The 21,241-nt window shown below is 35.3% G+C and overlaps 1 protein-coding gene across 8 annotated transcripts in view; it reads left to right on the top strand.

Moving 5' to 3' along the window:
• Nucleotides 1-21,241, top strand: part of DMD (dystrophin) — a 2,057,113-nt gene that overhangs the window by 483,395 nt on the left and 1,552,477 nt on the right. For 7 of the 8 annotated variants that reach the window (XM_041741334.1, XM_041741335.1, XM_041741333.1 and 4 more), the window contains 2 exons: nt 13,539-13,720; nt 14,934-15,065. In XM_041741334.1, coding sequence (XP_041597268.1) covers nt 13,539-13,720; nt 14,934-15,065 — 314 coding nt within the window. The remainder of the gene's footprint in view (nt 1-13,538; nt 13,721-14,933; nt 15,066-21,241) is intronic. The other variant, XM_041741332.1, reaches the window with a different exon arrangement.

Here is a 21,241-nt window from a genome sequence, read left to right as displayed (position 1 = left end):
GCAAAAAGTAAGTAGATGGGTGAGTGCATGCATTATAAAAACTAATTCTTAAAGTCCAAATTCCAAATTGTATGTATGCACGTGTATGTACATTTTAAAGCTGCATTGTAGTGAAAACTTATTTTTTCATAGACATTTTTTGAAGTACTTACATTTATCTTAATTCTTTTAAAAGTGTTAGCCCCATTTTATACATGAGGGCATGAAGACATGAAGAAATTCAGTTCATTATCCAAAATTATATAAAGCCTATGAGTTCTAGAAAAAGACTTCGGATTTATACACCTGGGTACATCTTGTGAAGCTGTGCAGGAAAATAGATGTATAGATAGTTTGTATCCAGTTTGATCACATTAGATAGATAGATTAATAGATAAATGGATGCCTAAATGAGCAGATGGATGGATGGACAGATGAATGGTTGAATAGACAGCATAACTTTGCAGAGAAGTATTATCTCTAGATAATGGGACTGGAGTGATGTAGAGATGTGGGGTACTTTCAATGTTCACTTTATATACTCCTGTAGTATTTTAATTTTCCACTACAATAAGCATGTATTGCTTTTGTAATAAAAATATTTAAAAGTGAGAGATAAAATCTAAACTAATAAAAGAAAAATCAGAGACAGCTGAAAGATTAACTCTTGGAGCCAAGATCATTATTCTGACCTGTTTCTTCTGAAGCTGAGACTTCTTTTCAAGAACTAGGTTTCCTATCACGATGAAAATGGAAATGGGGCCCATTTGGCTACTCAAAGAGCCTAAATAGGGTTTAGACTTTTGAGTAGTGATACAGGCTTTGCAAGATACAGTAATTGAGCTAGTTATACCAAGCCCTGAGGCTCACAGTCATCAGGAGAGCCATGTTAGTAGAGTTTAATCTGAAGGAAAGCTATTTAAGAGAAGCTGAAATTTGCAAATCAAGAAGAACCAGAAGCTGTAATAAGAAATGTAGCTATGTTATATTTAGCATATCAGTTTTAACTCTTGTCCAGCCATTGAAAAAGAAGAAATTTTAAAAGTGCCAATGGGTAAAATGAACATCTGTTAAGATAGAAACCAGAAGCTGTGCCTTGTCTTCTCTCTACCCATTTTTTGATATTACTAATCCCTAGCCAAAAGGGATTGCTTTTATTTTTATTTTTTTATTTTTTTTAAAACTTTTTTATTTATTTATGATAGTCACAGAGAGAGAGAGAGAGGCAGAGACACAGGCAGAGGGAGAAGCAGGCTCTATGCACTGGGAGCCCGACGTGGGATTCGATCCCGGGTCTCCAGGATCGCGCCCTGGGCCAAAGGCAGGCGCCAAACCGCTGCGCCACCCAGGGATCCCCAGGGATTGCTTTTAAATTAAGACACACACACACACACACACACACACACACACACACACACTAACACACAATAGTTATGTGAGTGGCCATATTGTTTTTTAGGGGTGTGTGTGTGTGTGTGTGTGTGTGTGTATCTTCTTTATTTCTTTCAATCAATCTATCTATCATGTTAATTTTTCTTTGTTTCTTAACTGAACCTCTTTCTCATTTTTAATATCTCAATTTAAAGAACTGCTCTTATAATTGTAATTTTTTAGTAGAATCCTACCTATGACTGGGCCATAGTTTTAGTGAGATTGCAAGGCTTTCATTTGCTTGACTCTTCCAGCCCACCATGGATACAAACACAGTACAAAATTACTAAGAAATGTGCTCCATCCAAGTTCTAAGGGGTTATTTTTTTCTTTCCTGGGTCAGAGAGTACTTGAACAATTTTTTTCTGTAAATATCAGTCAATAATTTTTGAACATTGATTCTATGTAAAGCACTGTGCTATTTTGTGGAATCTGTACCAAAGCTTAGAAACAATGAATAAAAAATTAATTTTCCTGTGCCTTGAGTATTAGCTTGAGTATTTTCAATCCGAATTAAAAATGTACTAACTTTGTCATCATCACTCATAGGCTTCCTGATTAACCTGCTAATGCTCTCTAATTTAGAAATGAATGCTTCTTTCCCTACTACTTAAAAAAAAATTGATCCATTTCCTAGAGCAAGAGGTGTTATGCAAATGAAGTCTCATTTTTTGAGAATGTCATCCGTAATTTAAGGAAAACGTTTGTGATACAATAGGAAGCCGAGACTCAGTCTGTTTAAACTTGTCCAATGCCACAAAATGAGAGAACTAGGATATGAATTCCGGAGTCTCTTTTTTCTGCTTTATTGGGATTATCAATTATTAGTTATATGACCTTATACAATATTCTTAACTCATAAGAGAATGTTGAATGGTAAATGAGAAAACATAATAAAATCATTTATACATAATTGATGCTCACTGAAAAGTAATTAAATATCAAACTGAATCTAATGTAATTTTGGCGGGAAATAAATACTGCCTGCTACTCTGTTTTAGTACTCTTTTCCCCTCCAATCAGTTCTCAATTTTCAACATGAGTCTTATTCTGTGTTCACTTCACTGAAGTGAAACTTTATTCCCTGCAGCCATAGTTATCTGTTCATTCATTCATTTACTAATTTAACAAATACTGAGAACCTACTACCTGTCAGTAAGTGATAAGACAATTTCAAGAAAGTTCCTGCCCTTATAGTACTTACATTATTGTAAGGAGACAAATTCTAGCAAAGGAATAGATAAATAAACATAATAATTACAGTTTGTGACAGATGATATAAAGGAAATAAGTCACTAGAAATGAAGGGAAAGGGAGTGAGTTTTTAAAAATAGGGTGATCAACAAATGCATCTCAAGAGCCATTTGGGCTAAAACCTAATAGAAACGAATGAACCAAAAATGCAAAAAGATGTAGAAAATATTCCCGATAAAGAGAACAGAAAGTATAAAGACCAAGAGGCATAAAAGGGCCTTTGTTATTTCAGGTATGAAAACAAGGCCAATATATCTGAAAGGTAGTGGGCAAGAAAGAGAGAGGCCATTAGGCTGCCATTAGTGAAGAGTGCAGGATTGGGTCATATAGTACCTTGTAGGGCATGGAAATAGGTTGCATTTATTCTAAACAAAGGAAAAGCTTCTGAAGGGTTTTAAGTATGACAGTGCTATTTAATTTTTGTTTTTTTTTTTAAGATAATTCTAGCTGTTGCATACTGAATGGATTGAAAGGCATGGGAATAGTTAGGATGTGAATGTAATGGTCCCAGAAGGCAAGGATCATGGCTCAGGTGAAAATAGTAATCATGAACATGAAGATAAATAGGTGCCTGTATTCCTTTTAGAGGCAGAAAAGACAAAGCTTGTTAATGGATCAAAATAGAGAATGCAGAAAAAAAGAAAAATCAAGGACAATTTCTAACTTCACAGCCTGACACAATGCATAAATGTTGTTGCCATATTCAGAGATGGTGATTAATGGGGAAACTAATGTCTTTGAAAGGAACTTTGTGCATAACAAATTTGAGGTATCTTTTGAAGAGAGGGGTCTCAGTTGGAGATAGGCATTTAGGAATCATTAACATATAGGCAATATTTAAGAGAGATTGAGAGGGATAACTGGAAGATGATACTCTAGGGACGAGTGAGTATGGCTGAAAAGACCCACATCTGGTCTCTAAATCTTTCCAAAATTTCCTATCATTTGAATAGGTTGGGCCAGAAGGAGGGCCTTAGAAAAGTGTGGCTGATAGGTATAAAAACTGAAAAATATAGTGTCAAAGATTCCAAGAAAAACAAAGCAGTTTAAGAAGAAAAGAATGCTATAGAGAGCTACCGAGTAAAATGAAAATAGAAAAACATCCATTAGGCTTAGCAACATTGTAGCCATCGATGGAGTTGAGACACAGAAGCTGGTTCTCTGATCCACTATTAGCAAGAGAAGCCTTCTGAGCTCATCTTTAAAATATTGACCCCATCCATACCCTGTTTCAAAGAAGGCTTGATTCAGTAGGCTAAGCTCTTTCATATAGAATGGATAATTTTTTATAATATTTGTTACAAAAAAGATTGCTCTTAAATACAGTTTGCCATTAAGCTAGTTATCTTGTGGGATTTGCTTTGGAACTAGCTTACATCATCAGGTGTACTGTGAATTCCAAAATGTATCAGAAAGCTCTATAGTAGCCAATGAAATTTGTGTTAAATGAAGTGAGCATCTCCATTCTGGCAGCATTGTTTATCAGCTATCATTTTTAACTCTGTAAAGAATGAGGGGGTAGAAACTGAATATTGTACGTTAGTAAAGAAGATGTGTAGAGTTGTTTAGGAAACTTACTGTACTTTTTCTACTAGTAGGAAAAAAAGTCAATTTGGTTAGATCAAAAGCAAAGCACAAAAGCAGCAGGTGACAATGAAGGAAGCAGAGTTAAATGTCACTGAGCCAAAATACTTCTTTTTCAAATGGAAGCTCCAATAGTTCTTTCTTTCCACAGTCATCATGTAGAGGGAATTGTAAGAAAGTATAAATGTTTTTTCTATCAATAATCTCCCACCCTGACTGATGAGCTTCTCTGGTTTTTGGTCAAACTAGCTTCTATTCTCCTGGTTTTAGAGGATATGTACTAAAAAGTTGTTCTAAGTTTTTAAATGATCAGGCATATTTATTTTAAATAAATACATTTTAATGAGATACAAACTCAGTGAGTAGCTGGAAAGGAGAATTGTGGAAATTTGTTGCATTTGGGATTTAAAATATAAAGACAGAACACTTAACTTTGATTACCTGCATACAGAAGACATTTGATACTTGGTTCAAAAACAGTCAACTCAAAGGCGCTTATTTGAAATTGTAAAGTCACAATTTGTTGAGAATTTCCATTTAATTAAGTTTTACCCACCAGCTTCCGTTCATTTCTTCTCAAGCACTTTGTGAATGTTTGATATTAATACTACAGAATCCCCACTCCTATTTAATCCCTTTCCCAAAAAAGCTCAACAAAGATAATGCGTTTGTGGGAGACAGTTTTGCTTATACAATGAAGCAAAAAGAACTAGGTGATAGGGATGGATTGCCAAGTAAACAGAGGATTTTGAAAGTATTTATTTGTAATTTTACTTCCCCTATAGAATCAAAATTCCATGAGAACAGCTTCGTGGGATCATTTATTATCACTCTATATTCAAAGACTAGAATATAGCCTGGCACAGAGTAGTAACTCAGTAAATATTTGTTAAATATATTTTTCAGTGTTTCATATTATTAGTCTGGTACTTTATAGAAACAATAGCATCACCTCCCGCTACCATTATTTATTGGATTGCATATATGATTTTTATTTGCATAGGTATATTTAGCATTGTTTAGTTAGTGGCCAAAAAGCTGAACTAGTTTTCATTGCATCTAAAGTCTCCTGTAAGTTTTTGTTTTTCCCTCTTAGGCCCTAGGTGAGCATTATGTATTTTGAGCACTGTTTTCTACTTGTACCAAGATGATAGTGATAGTTTTCTGCTAGCTACACCATGAGCATATCGAAAATAATAATTGGATGTTTAAAACATAAAATTATTTAGTATTTCTCAAGAATAAATGAAAGCCACTGCTTTTGATCATTAATTTTATTATGAAACTGAATCCTCTTCATCAATACAATTTTTTTCAGTAGTATATATTGTAGTCCTTTAATGAGAAGCATTATTGGATACTAAAAGCAACTTGGATCAGTGAGTGAAATGCTAAAATTATGGAATGATTAATTAAGGATTACTTAATTTAGTGAAGGCTTGTAGAAAGTTCAAGAATTCAACTTGAGGGGACCTATGCAAGTTATTTTCTTTTTAAAATGTTATATATCCATTGTATACAGTGACTTGCAAATGGAGCGTGCATATATGTAGAATGTAGTGCTGGATGAAAGATATTAAAATGAAAATAACAATCTAATGCTTTAATGAATTAGTTCACTGATCTGATAGTGCCTGTAATTTCCAAACTCTGGTGCTTAGAGATCAGATGACATTATAATATAATATATTCATTTGTAAACATCAGATGATAACACACTTTCTTCCAGTAGTTTCTTTAGAATCTCATATCTGTGTACTTGGTTATTTTAGCGGACATGGGTTTTTGATTGTGTGTCTCTCTATGTGTGTGTGTTCACATTTTCATATTCAGAGCTAACTGATCATGTGTAGTTTCTGGTCACATATTTCTTTTTTCCAGTTTACCTATTCCCCTTCTCTCACGATGAATTTATTTATTTTTATTGTGTCAGTCCTAATATAAATTCTGTGGGAAATGATCTAGATTTATACTGACCAGAGTTTCTAAATGACATCCTTTTTAATTTTTTTGCAAAACTTGTGAAAGGCTGACCAAACTTTGTGAATGTACATGTATGCATCATCTGTTATCCTTGAAATCCTACTTCTTTCTGATTACACATGCTATGCATTATAATCTGCTATTTCAATTTCTGCCTTTCTCCTGGCAGAAAACTGACCTGAGGTTTAGGCAGTGGAGCCTCTTATTTAGATTTCTCAGAGGTTTTCAAGGTTGTGCCTGCCAGCTGGCTAATCAGACTTTCTAGAGGTTGATTGCCCAAGATAAGAACAGTTTTGTTGAAGGCACTAGTTTCCTGACAAACTCATTTGCATTGACATTTTTAGGGTGAGGGCATACTGAAAGAAAACCTTGTGCAACTTCGTTTTTATTGTTTCTTTTTGATCTTTACATATACTTTAATTATGATACAGACTATATTATCTAAATATAAAACTTGTGAGTGCTTATTATGATTAGAAGGTGCAAAAAATATAGACAAAGGAAAACTCTTCAGTTCCACCAATATACCCATTTCACTGTCTTTTTTTAAAGATTTTATTTATTTATTCACGAGAGACACACAGAGAGAGGCAGAGACATAGGCAGAGGAGGAAGTAGGCTCCCTGTAGGGAGCCTGATGCAAAACTCAATGCCAGGACCCTGGGATCATAACCTGAGCCTAAGGCAGACGGTCAACGGATACCTGAGCCACCTAGGTATCCTTTTTTTTTTCCACTAATGTCTTGAAGTGTGTTTCCTTAGTCTTTTCTGAAAAAATATTGTTATATTCTTCATAATTCATACATTCCATTCTTTTGATATTACAAAGAATTTTATTTTCATATTTTATCAAATATTCTTCAAAAACAACATTTTGAATGGCTTTGTACAGCTCAGAGACAATTTTATGTTTGATCATTTCTACTTCTCTAACTATTAAGCCACTTGGATAGTCCAATTCTTTTTCTTTTTTGTATGATAGTTTTTTTAATATATTGTAAATAGTGCTTACATTTTACATCAGGTTTATGCAAATCATCATTTAAATTTCTGATTATTTCCTTGTGGTGGATTCCTAGAAGGAAAATTACTAGATCATTGAATATGATTGTTTTTAAGGTTTTAGTAGACATTGCCAAAATATTTTTCATAAAATTTGGAACCAGCTGATACTCTTCCAGCAAAGTAGGAGTTTGGCCAATTCACTGAAACCTCTACAACTTTGGTTGTTGTTCTTCTCTCATTCTTTGATAATGTGATAGACAAAGGAATATAATTTAAAACCCACATCTGTGTTTTTAATTTTTAAAAAATTTTGTTTATTTATTCATGAGAGACACAGAGAGAGAGGCAGAGACGTAGGCAGAGGGAGAAGCAGGTTCCCCATAGGGAGCCCGATGTGGGACTCAATCCCAGGACCCTGGGATCACAACCCAAGCCAAAGGCAGATTTTCAACGACTGAGACACCCAGGTGCCCCCCACATCTTTATTTAATTTGCATTTCTTTGATTCCTACTGAAGTTGTATTTTTATGTATATTTACTCTTGTCATACCTCACTTATTAGAAATAGAAATCAGGGGTGCCTGGGTGGCTCAGTCCATTGAGCATCTGACTCTTGATTTCTGCTCAGGGCATGATCTAAAGGTCATGAGATTAAGCCCCATGTTGGAGTCCACACTGGGCATGGAGCCTGTTAAAAATTCTCTCTCCTTTTCCCTCCGCCTCTCCCCTCCTGCTCATGCTCTCTCTCTCTCTTTCTCTCTCTATTAAAAATCTCTACTATTATGGAGAATATCATTAATATTCAGTATTTGGTGGTGGAATCACATGAATCAAAGGTCATCACTTAGATAATGACTTTGAGATACTTTTTAAAAATGCACTAAGATAACATTTTCTGCAAGAATGAAGATAAGGTACTGAGAAGTATGACGCCCTGACTGGGTTCTAATTCTGATTCTGACTAGCTTTTGAATTTGCCATCAAACCATTGTGGGTTCCAATTTCCTCATTTGAAAAATAATGGAATTTCAGTGAATGATTTATTTGTTCCATTATATCCCTCAGTATCAAAATTCTGATTAGTATAGAAACACTCATAAGAATCAGTGTTATTGTTCATAAAATAAAACATTCTAGCAGTATTTATGAGTTCTCAACATTTTCATTCTGAGGTGTCTTTAAAGATTAGATTAGATATTATTAATTTAAGTTTTTGCAGCAGTGAACCCGTTATATAGTAGGGTTTTAGCACAAAGATTACTTTCATAAAATTGTAAGTTCTTATTTTGGAAGTACAGCCACTTCTTTCACTTCATACATTTTAATATCTTGTAATAAAAAAACATAAATCATATCCCATCATTCTCACCCTCCTCAAATGCTATGGTATTCATTATATATAACATTCTTTTTAAGTTAGTTGCTGTTTTACACAATTCTCATCAATTTCTATGGCTTTAGCTACTATATTCAGTTTCTCAACAAATATTTAGGTGTTCACAAACTCCTAGGCATTGGCCTAGGTGCAGTTATCCTAAGTGAGGATCATCCCCAAATCATGAAATTTCTTTGGAATTATCATACATTGTACAGTCCATAATTATTTGTAGGGTGGCCCATCCACTGAATACTTATAATATAACATAGGCTAAGCATATTCTATGGCACATAATAATTGCTTTGTGAATATTTAATAAATGATGCCTTTCTTCCTACCAGCTTCTTGTGGCTTCTAGTACTGATGGTCTCCTACCACTAGATCTGGTTTTGTATTAATAGCACAAAGAACAACAATTGCAATATAGTAACAATATCAGGGTCTAATTAACTTTACACTCTCTTCTAAATAGTATACATTTGACCTTCACAACACCATGATGAGATTGGAACTCTGGTTTTTATTTAGCAGATGAGGAAACAGAAATGAATGATGTTAAGGATATTTCTTTTTATATATTTCTTTATATTTAGGCACAGATTTTAAATACCCAGTCCAGATTCAGAATTGTTCATTCTTTCATTCCATCACATTCTCCTCTAAAAAAACATTAATTTTAATTTTACAAGTGAATTTCATCTGTTTAATTTGATCAAATGATTAAACCAAGACTAGGTATTTAGAATGAAAACACAAAGCTGAATGTATCGCTTACTTAAATAAGGGGGAAGTATGCTGGTCAACCACAGTCTATCAGAACAGAGTATTCTTAGGTTTTGGGGAAAACTGGGAGGTCAAGAGGTCTGTGAGCATTCAGATATGAGTAGGTTGATGTTGCCTTTAGAAGCATGGTTAGTTATTAAGGTGAGACTGCTGTTAATTGGTTTGCATTTAGAATTTTGTTCATTGGAGTGACTTCATTTCTGATTAGCCAACTTTCAGAAGGGAGAGGTTGACAATGGCTGGCTGGAGGAATCATGATCAAGATGGTATAGGCAGGTAATTGTTAATTGATTAAATGAGTCTGAAATTTGTGTTACTGACTACTTGTTACTATGACTACAGAACAAGCATTTCTTTCCTTGTCCTCCTCTTCCATTTTACTCTCAGTTTATTCGTCTTTGTACCCTTAGAGTTTAGACAGAATTTTATATATAGTTATTTTCAAAGACTGTGAAGTAAACGATTGGGAATAAAATGAAGTCATTTTGGACCTATCTTAGAATTTTCTATCATGCATCTTTTTGTTTTCATCACAAAGCCAAGATTAGTTCTCTAACACCTCCTATCTGGATCAGGTCCTAGCTTCCTAATTCCCTCCAGTTTTTCTCCTTTATCCCATTCTGTACTTAACAGTTTTATTTTACAAAAAAATTCAGTGCTGTCACACTCTTGCTCAAAAGTAGTTATTGTCCAAACTACTGAACTAAGGTCAAAATTTCTGGTTTGTTACTGATGATCTCTCAGTGTTTCACAGATAGCATACTCATTCTATCTTATTATTCACTATTCTCCTGTCTGTGGCTAAGACACATAAAGGCACTATCTCTGGGATGTTTCTAATTTCTTACCTCTGCATTTTTGCTCATGGTTTTCCACTGCCTAGAATACTTTTCCTCATTTCCCTATTTCTAGCCAATGAAATCCTATACATACTTATTACAGTTTCCTATTCATAAAGACTTTTCTGGTCCCCTAATATTATATAATTTCTTCCTTTCTCTGAACTTACTTAAGCACTGGTTGTGCCAATTAGAGGAACACATTTTAAATCCTGTTCAGCAGTGCTGCAATGATTTTGTACTTTTCCTATTATGTATTTATTTTATTATTCAAAATTGTGAAAAATCCATGAATTCTCTATCTTGTTAATCTTCTGGATACTCTGTTAAAATATTTTAAATATAATAGGTCTTTAGCACATACATGTTGAAGTGAATGAACATATTTTAGAGTATATAAGTTCCTTTCTTTAAGAAAAGAAATATTAGATTCCACCTGCTGGTACAGCTGAATTCACACAACCTTAAAGATGGGAAAGTAATAGATAGGGGCAAAAAGGTCAATAATTTGGTCAAATAGTGTGTATTTATTGTACTAATTGATATTTATGAATATTCGCCTCTATCCAAAAGATGTTTTATTTAGATAAAATGTACTATAATTTTCGATATCTGCTTGGGGTAATAGAAATAATTCTTGATTTATTTTTACCTTTATTTTTATCATGACATATATTTGAGGCCAAACATATACAGGTACACATCTATGAATAATATAGCAGTAAATGGGAATAGATCAATCTTTTGAAATTCAGTGCCTTTCTCACAGCATAGTTTTATTTAATACACTAAAAATAAACAGAATTCTAAATTATGCTTACTAGAGATAAAACTGACTACTTCCTAGGGAGACGGAAGAAAACATTTTAGAGGTTCAAAATGTGAAGAAACGTAGTATCCACCATACAAAGAACACTTGAAAAACAGTTATCAAATGAAAGGGAGATTTTAGTCTTCAGAATTTCAAGGCTAAGTTAGTAAGATTTTGTTTTGTTTTGTTTTTGTTTTGTTTTTTAAGGAAAGGCAGGTACTCATGCAGAAAGTATTTTTTGGTTCTTCCTAAAAAAAAAAAAAAATACTTGTGAAAACTTACCTTCATCATCTGTTGGCTACTAATTAAATTATAATAAGGAGCAGGGAATATGTGTTGTATAACCTTGTACCTCTCAGCCTTATGCACTTATGTCCAGTAAGTGTCTTTTGAGTGAAAAAAAAAAAAAAGCAACACAATGAAGTGGTAGATGATATAGCAGTCTGCTTCCTGTGTCATTTTTTTCAACCCTGTTACTCAGAGCAGGGTCTTTTTTTTTTAATTTTTTTATTTATTTATGATAGTCACACAGAGAGAGAGAGAGGCAGAGACACAGGCAGAGGGAGAAGCAGACTCCATGCACCGGGAGCCCGACGCGGGATTCGATCCCGGGTCTCCAGGATTGCGCCCCAGGCCAAAGGCAGGCGCCAAACCGCTGCGCCACCCAGGGATCCCAGAGCAGGGTCTTTAAGCCAGCAGTGTCAGCATCACTTGCAAGCTTGTCAGAAATGCAGAACTTCAGGTTTTATCCAACCTACTGAATTTGATTCTGAGTTGAAAATGGTCCCCAGGTGATTCATATGCATATTAACAATTGAGAAGTATTGTTTTATACTACGGATAGAAGCAGACCAAAGAATATTAACTTTTTCAACCTCTGTAACTATTTTTTTTTAAATATTAAAAAAATACAGTGTCCCTGGGTGGCTCAGTGGGTTCAAAGTCTCCCTTCAGCTTAGGTCATGATCCCAGAGTCCTGGGATCAAACCCCACATTCCAGCTTCCTGCTCAGCAGTGAGTCTGCTTCTCCCTCTCCCTCTACTCCTCCTCCCCCCTTCTGCTTGTCCTCCTTCTCTCTCTCTCAAATACATACATACATACATAGATACATACATACATACAATATTTAAAATATATATTAAAAAAAAAACAGTTGTTTTAGGTGTGCCTGGATGGCTCAGCTCAGTTGGTTAAGCAACCAAGTCTTGTTTTCTGCTCTGGTCATGATCTCATGGGTCATGAGATGGAGCCCTGCTCTGTGCTCAGAAAGGAGTCTGCTTGTGATTCTCTCCTACTCCTCCCTCTACTCACATGCTCTCTCTCTCAGATAAAAATAGTTGTTTTAATTAATTGCATTCCTGCCACTTTGAAAGCATGGACTAAGTGACCTACTCAGCCTCCTTTTATGTTAGTGGGCTTAAGATTTGACTCTTGGCTTTTTTATTCATGATCAGAACACCTGACCAGAATATACGTATTTAACTAAAACATATTTTAATGCTAACTAAGCTAAGATAAATTTATGGCAAGAAAAATGCCTGGCACATTGCTGCATAGTTGTCTTGGCCTCCTGCCAGGATTTATGTTTTAACACTTCTGGGATTAATGATACACTTCACAGAAAGGCTTATTTTTACATCTTGGTTCCTTGGAATGAGTGCAGTGGGTAAATTGTAGTGCCAAGTAGCAAAAGAACCTTTTGAAGGAGCTGCCACTTACTATGTGTGTTATTACTAATTATTATTGACTTGTAATGCTGGGTTTCTTTCATTCCCTGGATGTGGCAAAGGATACAATGTTAGATCACTTTACATGAAGGACTTTTAAATATATCTCTAGAGTCTGAGAAGGAAGGTAACAACTGATTTTAACAGATGTACCAAAATGTAAACAAGTATTGTTAATATACTTAAGGAATATTGCAAATCATATACATATGGTATATTGTTGTTTTATTGTTATTGTGGAAAAATACAGTTCATTTCAACACAGAGACATATTTTACTTTTTTACATACTTAATCACTAGCAAAAATTTGATTAGATGGTGCAATATTTCCTTACTGGACGCCAAAGCATTAAGCTCTTTTGTATAATTGTTTAATTACCAATGCACTATTTTAATTGACAAGTTAACATAGCTTTCTATGGAAAGGAAGATATAATCTTTTATTTGTATTTCTTATCTAATGAAAACCACTCTCTTAGATGGGCTGGTTTGGCAATTTGACTTAGGAAAAAGTATTACGGATTGAAGTTTTTATGTGAACAAGGAAAAGAAATTAACTTTAGTGCTCCTCTCATTGGTCTGCCAAATTGGAAGGACATTTTAGGCCTGATTATCATGTTCTAATTAGTCTCTGGAGGATATTCATGGGCGATCGAGTGCTCATTAATGTGTCTTCTTCCTGTAACATTGATTTGTTCATTTGCCTTTCAGAGACTCAAATATAGAAACCAAAAATTGATGTGTGGTGTTAATGTGCTTACAGATGTTGCCACCACTTATCCAGATAAGAAGTCCATCTTAATGTATATCACATCACTCTTCCAAGTTTTGCCTCAACAAGTGAGCATTGAAGCCATCCAGGAAGTGGAAATGTTGCCAAGGCCATCAAAAGTTACTAGAGAAGAACATTTTCAATTACATCATCAAATGCACTATTCTCAACAGGTAAAGTATCAAAAGACTACCTAATAGCAACTATATTGTCTGTTGTATATGCATTTTTAGCCATCATACACATGTATATCTATTATATCTGTGGATATATGCATGATATATATGTCTATGTAGCATAGCATGTGTATATACACACACATACACACAAATATATGTCTCCATAGCATAATGTGTGTGTATGTGTATATCTGTACACCTTAGATAGACAGAGAAGCTCTATAAACCTTCTGGATTTTAACTGATATAATGGACCATAATATTTCTTTCAAAGCACATTATTAAAATACTCTGCTATTGATATGCACTATGTTATAGGAATATGGAAAACAATATATTGCATTTCCATTGTGTAAAATGAATTAAAAGACTCATATATATGAAACTTTCTGTCAGCGAGAGTAAAGAACAGAGTTAGATTAGAGCTAGAGCAAAGGCAAGTACTGTTTGATAATACTTTCTTATTTTTAGTGGCAACCTGCTGATGTGTTAACACATTTTGATTATTCAAGGTAACAGTTTCGATCAAAGTAGTTTATAATACTTTAAATAAAAGTTAAAGGGAGAATATATATGATAAAGATTTTTATTATTGTACAGGATCTAGTGGGATTCTTACATGGCTTGTTCTTACTGTCAACAGTGGTTGTTTGGGGTGTTTTCTTTTACTTTTTTTGATACAAACAATGATGAAAAGCCTATAAAAATAGAAGGAGCTTTTAGCAAAATTCCTGCTGAAGGCATGGAAAGCTAATCTTAGGCCTAATTTTTTTCACTCCACTAAGCCAGTTCCATATTTAGCTTATGAAAGCTGCAGTCCTTTCCAGGATCTTGACCTGATGAATTCTGGTTTTGTTTACTTTGGGTTCAGAGGTTCAGAGAAAATTGCTTTTGGATGCTTGTTTTTGTCAGATTGAAGAGCATCATCCCATATGAATGCTGGAGTTCTGTCAGTGTGGAATCCTGATAGTTCAATCCCACCCTCATACCTTCTCTGATTACCTGCTCTCCACCATGATACTGAGCACCAGACCTGTTGAAGTGTATCAATTTGTAATATCCCTGTGTGAATTTCAAATTAAACTTTTCATCTTACTGTTTCCATTTAATGTTTGTTTTTCTACTGTGTGGGAAAGCAGTCTTTCCAGGCTTACTTATGATGTCTCCTCCTCCCCTCTGTCCCCTTACCCCTAACCCTACTCTGCAGATCACAGTCAGTCTAGCACAGGGCTATGAACGAGCCCCTTCCTCTCCTAAGCCTCGGTTCAAGAGCTATGCCTACACACAGGCTGCTTATGTCACCACTTCTGACCCCACACGGAGCCCACTTCCTTCACAGGTCTGTCAACATTTACTCTGTTCTACAAACCAAAGAATTTCCTCATCCAAGATAACTGAACATGGCTTTCATTTGAATTTTGCAGTGCCTTTTTTCCTCCTTCATCAGGAGCTGTTTCATTGTTCCCAGTTGTATTAAATGTTCTAACATGATGCAGTTTTGTTATTGAGACTTCTCTAGGTTTAACACAGGTTAATTCTTCATGAATGGGGATTCTTATAATAGTGGTATGTGCTTTCGTTATGTAATTACCTGTAAGGTTCTCTTTTATAAAGGCTACCAATGGTTCTACAAAAACATCATTAGAGGTCGATTTATGTAATTTTTAAAAGAACGGGAAAATGGATGAAATTTACTAGTTACACTATTTGGGGAGTTTTTTTTATAGATTTCTGAAACCTAAAGGATATATACACTATATATAGATGTCCTTATTATATTTCATTCTATAAAATGTACTTATATTCTATTTAAGAAAAAATATAACTTCAGGAGTGCCTAGGTGGCTTAGTCAGTTAAGCATCTGACTCTTGGTTTCAGCTCAGGTCATGATCCCAGGGTTGTGAGATTGAGCCCGCTTTTGACTTGGTGCTGGGCATGGAGCCTGCTTAAGATTCTCTCTCACCCTCTTCCTCTGTCCCTGTGTCACCTAAAAAAAGAAAGGAAAATATATCTAAGCTCTTCCATATGATACATTTTAATTTTGCTAATTTTAACATGTATATAACATGCTCTGTACTATGTGTACAAGAAAGTCACTTCCTAACCAGGTCAGATTCTATGCACCATTTAATACTTTCCATGTAAGGAATCTTCTCTGTGGAGTTTTCCATTATTGTAGTATTGTAGGAAACCTAGAAATACAAGAAATTATAACACGGTATATGTTAGAGCATAGAAATGAAATATTCTTGACTTGTGAGATTTGCTAGAATTTTTTAGAAGAAAACTATTTTGTGTAATAGAGCAATTTGGAAAGTTCTTAAGGAAGTGACTTTTGTCAAAACCACATTATGAATGGGAATTTAGAAATTATAGGCCTGATACTCTATGGTGAAAAAGTATACATGTTTAGAGGCTCATTGATTTTTTGAAATAGTGGTTGTATTTAATTAGTGATTATTTGGCATAGTTAATTTATGCATAAGGCTGAAAATTCTTAGTACTCAACGATTCCCCCAGGGAACCCTATTTCAGGGCATAGTTATGCCCTCTATCCTTGGCTAGTTTTCTGGCAAAGCTTGAACAAAGGAAACTGGGTGAGAACATTTGTTTGACTCAGCCTCATCATCAGTTAAATTCCCATCCATGTTTTTGCAAAGGTTAGTTGTATAATTTTGAGCAAGAAACTTAATCAGTTTTCTCATTATCAGTAAATAAAAGTAGTCCGGCCACTCATTACCGAGTGTTGCTCTATGCCAAGTGTGCACATTACATGAACTAAGGAAATCCGTACAACAACTTGGAGAGGTGGGAGATGCTATTTTTATTACCAATTGAAGTTTCAGTATATCTGCCCTTTTCTTTCTATTCTTCTTCCTCCCTTTCACCCTTCTGACTACCTGACTTTCTTGACTCTTTTTATCACCATCCTCCCATTGAAACCTCCAAGACTTAAAGAATAGAGGTGCATCCTAAAATAAAGGAGCATGAGCCAAAACAGAGATGAATTCTTTTTCCCCTTCATTATCACTTTATTGAGCTGCCTTTTCCAGAAAGTTTTCTCCAGTGCCTATCCTGGCAGCACATTTTTACCTCATTACCACCTCATTAAGGCATTGCTCAGGTATGACTCCTTAATGAAGTAATTATAAGTGGATTTAATTTTGCTAGACTCTATTTGTTCATTATACCTTTGTATAAATACTACAAAATACATAATGTATCGTAAAATAAAAATACTCAACAAATTCACTTACCTGTTTTATTTAATATAAGCCATGAAAATAAAACTAATGGTGTCCTTTAGAAAAGAAGAAACATGAAAAAAAAAAGAAAAGAAGAAACATGAATTATAATTGATGAAGAATGATGTATTCTTCCTGTTTCTCAAGGAATCACATCAGAAGATGATGTTATATGTAGTTAGGTTAGGTAAGTTTGCATCTTAATGATATAGTAAGAAAAATCTTTTCTGAAGTGCTTCTCAGAGGGGCTGAGCCTATATTGCCCCCTACAGGTTGTATCTGATCCACTTCAAATGAACTCAAGATGGGCCAGACTGGATTCCATTAGAGAGTTTCATTCAAGTGGTTTACTTGGTGGTCTACAAAGGGGGTGAAGTTTTCCATAATAGGACAGTGAGGTATGTGGGTGACTGTCCCTCTGGGAAACATAAAATTTGTGAATTATCTTAAAAGTTCCCAATATATTAGAAATATCAGTTATCCCCATCTGTCCTAACTTGAAAAATCTGATTTATACTCTCAGTAGTTTATAAACCTGTTGTGGTAAAGCAATCTGAACTACCTCAGGATTCCTGTGTATAAATGAGTTGTTCTCATAATTTTCCAAGAAGAAATACTATTTGGTATTAATCCCTAGCTTTCCCTCATTGTATGAATTTATTGCCATCCCTTCTTGGATGGAGGACATTTTTTATGGTTTTACTTAATTCCTATTTTTATGACTTTGATCATGCATCTCATTCTACTCCTAATTTTATATAAAAAATACCCAGTATATTTTTCATCTTCAATTTCTTTTTCTTTCCTGGAGCTTCACCCTGTTTAAAACACCTCTAGGCACTTATAACTGGTTGCGTGTCATCTCTGCTTAAACACATCAATCCACTTTGTCTAGTTAATATACTGTTATGTGACTCTTTCATTTATCACTTCTGTAGAATAGTCTATGTTTAATTCATTCATTTAGTCCACCAGTAATTATACTTCATCACCAAATCAAATGTCATCTTTTCAGTTTTCAGGCTTTCCTTCATAATTCAAATAACTTGTCTCCTAACCTCTAGACTCATCAGGTTCTTCCCTATCTTTGTTGTGTGTCTCTTTCATTATCTGGCTCTTTCTCCTCTTTTTTAAGATTATTTATTTATTTATTAGAGAGAGAGAGAGAGACAGACAGACAGGCAGAGGGAGAAGCAGGCTCCATGCTGGGAACCCGATGTGGGACTCGATTCCAGGTCTCTAGGATCACACCCTGGGCCGAAGGCGGTGCTAAACCGCTAAGCCACCAGGGCTGCGCTCTTTCTCCTCTTCTAACTGCCTTTGCATAAGAGCCTCATGAAAGATCCCTTGAGTCATATATTATACTCTCTCTGTTATTGATATGATTGAATCTCCCACTTGAAGCTGTATGCAGATGACCGTTGTTATCTGTGTTTTTACCTACTTCTAATATCTTTTGAGTTATAGCCACAATTCTAACTCATTTTCAACTCTTTATACATATCTATACCTAGATGTCTACTGATTTCTTAAACCTAGGGTGTCCTGCAGGGAATGTTGTTTCATTGCCCACAAATCCATTTCTTGTCCCTTTTTGTTATGTAATTGAGAATATTACTCAGCAGTCATTGAGAATTAAATATGTGGCATCATACTCTTTGGTCTCATACTGATCTAATATACATTAATAAGACATGCAAAGTCAATTCATAAAAGAGGAACATAGAATATGCAGTATGTGGCATTTGGGGTAGTCAGAGAAAGTAGATTTTGAATAAAGACTGAAAAGAAGTGTGTATCTCTCAGAGAAGACAAACCTCCGAGGAGGAAGCACAGATGGTACAGTAACCCTGAGCTATGGGGATACTTTACTCAAATAAAGGTATGAGTAAGGGACACAGTGCTGGGAGATAGTGCCTGAGCCCAATGGTAGAGCAGACCACATAGGACTTACTAAATAACTGTGAGGACTTGGTTTTTATTACCAGTGAGATGGAAGGCTATTGGAGGAGTAACATAAATACATTATTTCAACATGGCTGCTGGGTGGGGAATAAGGTATGATGGTGACAGTTTTATTTTTTCTTTTCTGTTTCATTGGATTTTATTATATTTTTACTTGCCTAATTCCTCTGGCTAGGACTTCCAACACTGTGGTGAATAAAAGTGGGGAGAGTAGACATCCTTGTCTTGTTCCTGATCTTAGAGGAAAAGCTATCAGCTTTCACCATTAAGTATGATGTTAGCTATTGGCTTGTCATAGATGGCCTTTATTATGTTGAGGTATGTCCCCTCTATGTGCACCAGGTTGAAAGTTATTATCACAAATGGATGTTGAGTTTTGTCACATGTTTCTTTTCTGCATTTTTGGAGATGATCATGGGATTTTTGTTTTTCCTTTTGTTGATGTGATGTATTACATTGACATGTTAATCTTGAGTTGCTCATGAAACTTGAATATACATAAATTTGTGTTTCTCAGATCAGCATTCAGGATGATTTGGAAGTCATTAACAGCATAGATAGTATTTATATCCATTCACCTGGATGAGATCACCTAGGAAAAAGTACAGGTAGATAAGAGATACCAGTACTTAAAGATGTGAAGGACACAGCAAACGATGGACAGAAAGAAGAGAGGGTAAAGGAGAAGGGTATGATATTCCAGAAGCCAAGAGAAGAAGATATTTCAGGGAGAGGTCATTATTTAACAGCATTAAGTATTGCTGATTAGTTCAAGTAACATTGGAAATTAACCAGTGAAATGTCAGTGAGATAGGGTCCCCTGGGAAGTCCTGATATGTAGGAGTTATCACAGTGGAATTGCCAGTAACACCTCCATTCACTTTGAAAACTCCCAATTGGGCTAATAAGTTACATGTTTATTCTAGCTAATACTCACACTGTATAAATACAATTCTAGTGGAGTGTGCGGTTTTTGGAGGATATTGCTGATGGAAGTGGATTCATGAGAGAATGAAAGTGAGGGGCTACCTGTACTGAGGTCCTTTAAAAAACCTACACTGAATAGTTTATGTCCACATGGACAAAAGCATATTTCCCTTGGATTAACCCATCCTACTAAGTGATAATGAATCTGTATATTGGCTTCTTCTTGCTGATGTAACAAATACCCACAAATTTAGTGGCTTAAAAAATACAGCAAATTTATTATCTTAATAGTTTAGAATCTCAACATGGGTCTCACTGGGCTAAAATCAATGTGTTAGTATGACTGCCTTCCCTCTGGAGGTTGCAGGGGAAATTCCATTTCCTTGTTTTTTTCCAACTTTTATTTTATTTATTTATTTATTTTTTAAAGATCTTATTTATTTATTCATGAAAGACACACATACGCGCACACACACACACACACACACACAGAGAGAGAGAGAGAGAGAGGCAGAGACATAGGCAAAGGGAGAAGCAGGCTCCATGCAGGGAGCCCGATGCAGAACTCGATCCCGGGTCTCCAGGGTCACGCCCTGGGCCGAAGGCAGGCGCTAAACCACTGAGCCACCCAGGCTGCCCGTTTTTTCCAACTTTCAGAGGCTGCCCACATTCCTTGACTCATGACCCTCTTTTATCTTCAAACATAACAAAGGCAAGGTAAGTCTTTGTCATAGCATATCACACTGATCTACTTTTTTGTCTTCCTCTTCTGCTTTTAAGACTTCATAATTACTTTGGGCCCATCTGGATAATCTAGGAAAGTCTACTTATTTTAAGGCCAGCTACTAAGCAAACTTAATTCCATTTGCAACTTTAATTCTTCATTGCCACGTAATGTAGCATATTCACAAGTCCCAGAGTTAGGACAGGGACATCTTTGGTGGAGGGTGTTTTCTAACCCCTGCTGTCTAATACCATGGGATGCAAATCTGAGGAAGGCATCTATTACCTGCAAGCTAACATCAAAACTGGTATCACCTGGCTTTTCCCAGATCCCACAAATTATCAAATTGTTCCCTTTCTCCTTTGTTGGCTGTGCATGAGCTTCTTCCTTCTTCCAGAAGTATTGTGAAACCATTCTTAGGCCAAAAACAGGATAGAAGAAAACTAAACAAAGAAAAAAAAAAGCAACGAAAGACATACCTATATTTCTGCCTATAAAGGCCTTACTGTTCTTTGTACCTTGCTCAGCTTAAGTCCCAGATGTCTACATTCATTTAATAAAGATTGTGACCTCCGCATAGTGTCTAATAGCTCATAAAATAAAGGAATCAGGCTTTGGAAAGTTACCCACACTTTGTTTGTACTCTTGTAATT

Source organism: Vulpes lagopus, chromosome X (genome assembly GCF_018345385.1).
Source record: "Vulpes lagopus strain Blue_001 chromosome X, ASM1834538v1, whole genome shotgun sequence".
NCBI classification, from domain to species: domain Eukaryota; kingdom Metazoa; phylum Chordata; class Mammalia; order Carnivora; family Canidae; genus Vulpes; species Vulpes lagopus.
This window is presented reverse-complemented; position numbering and strand designations above follow the sequence as displayed.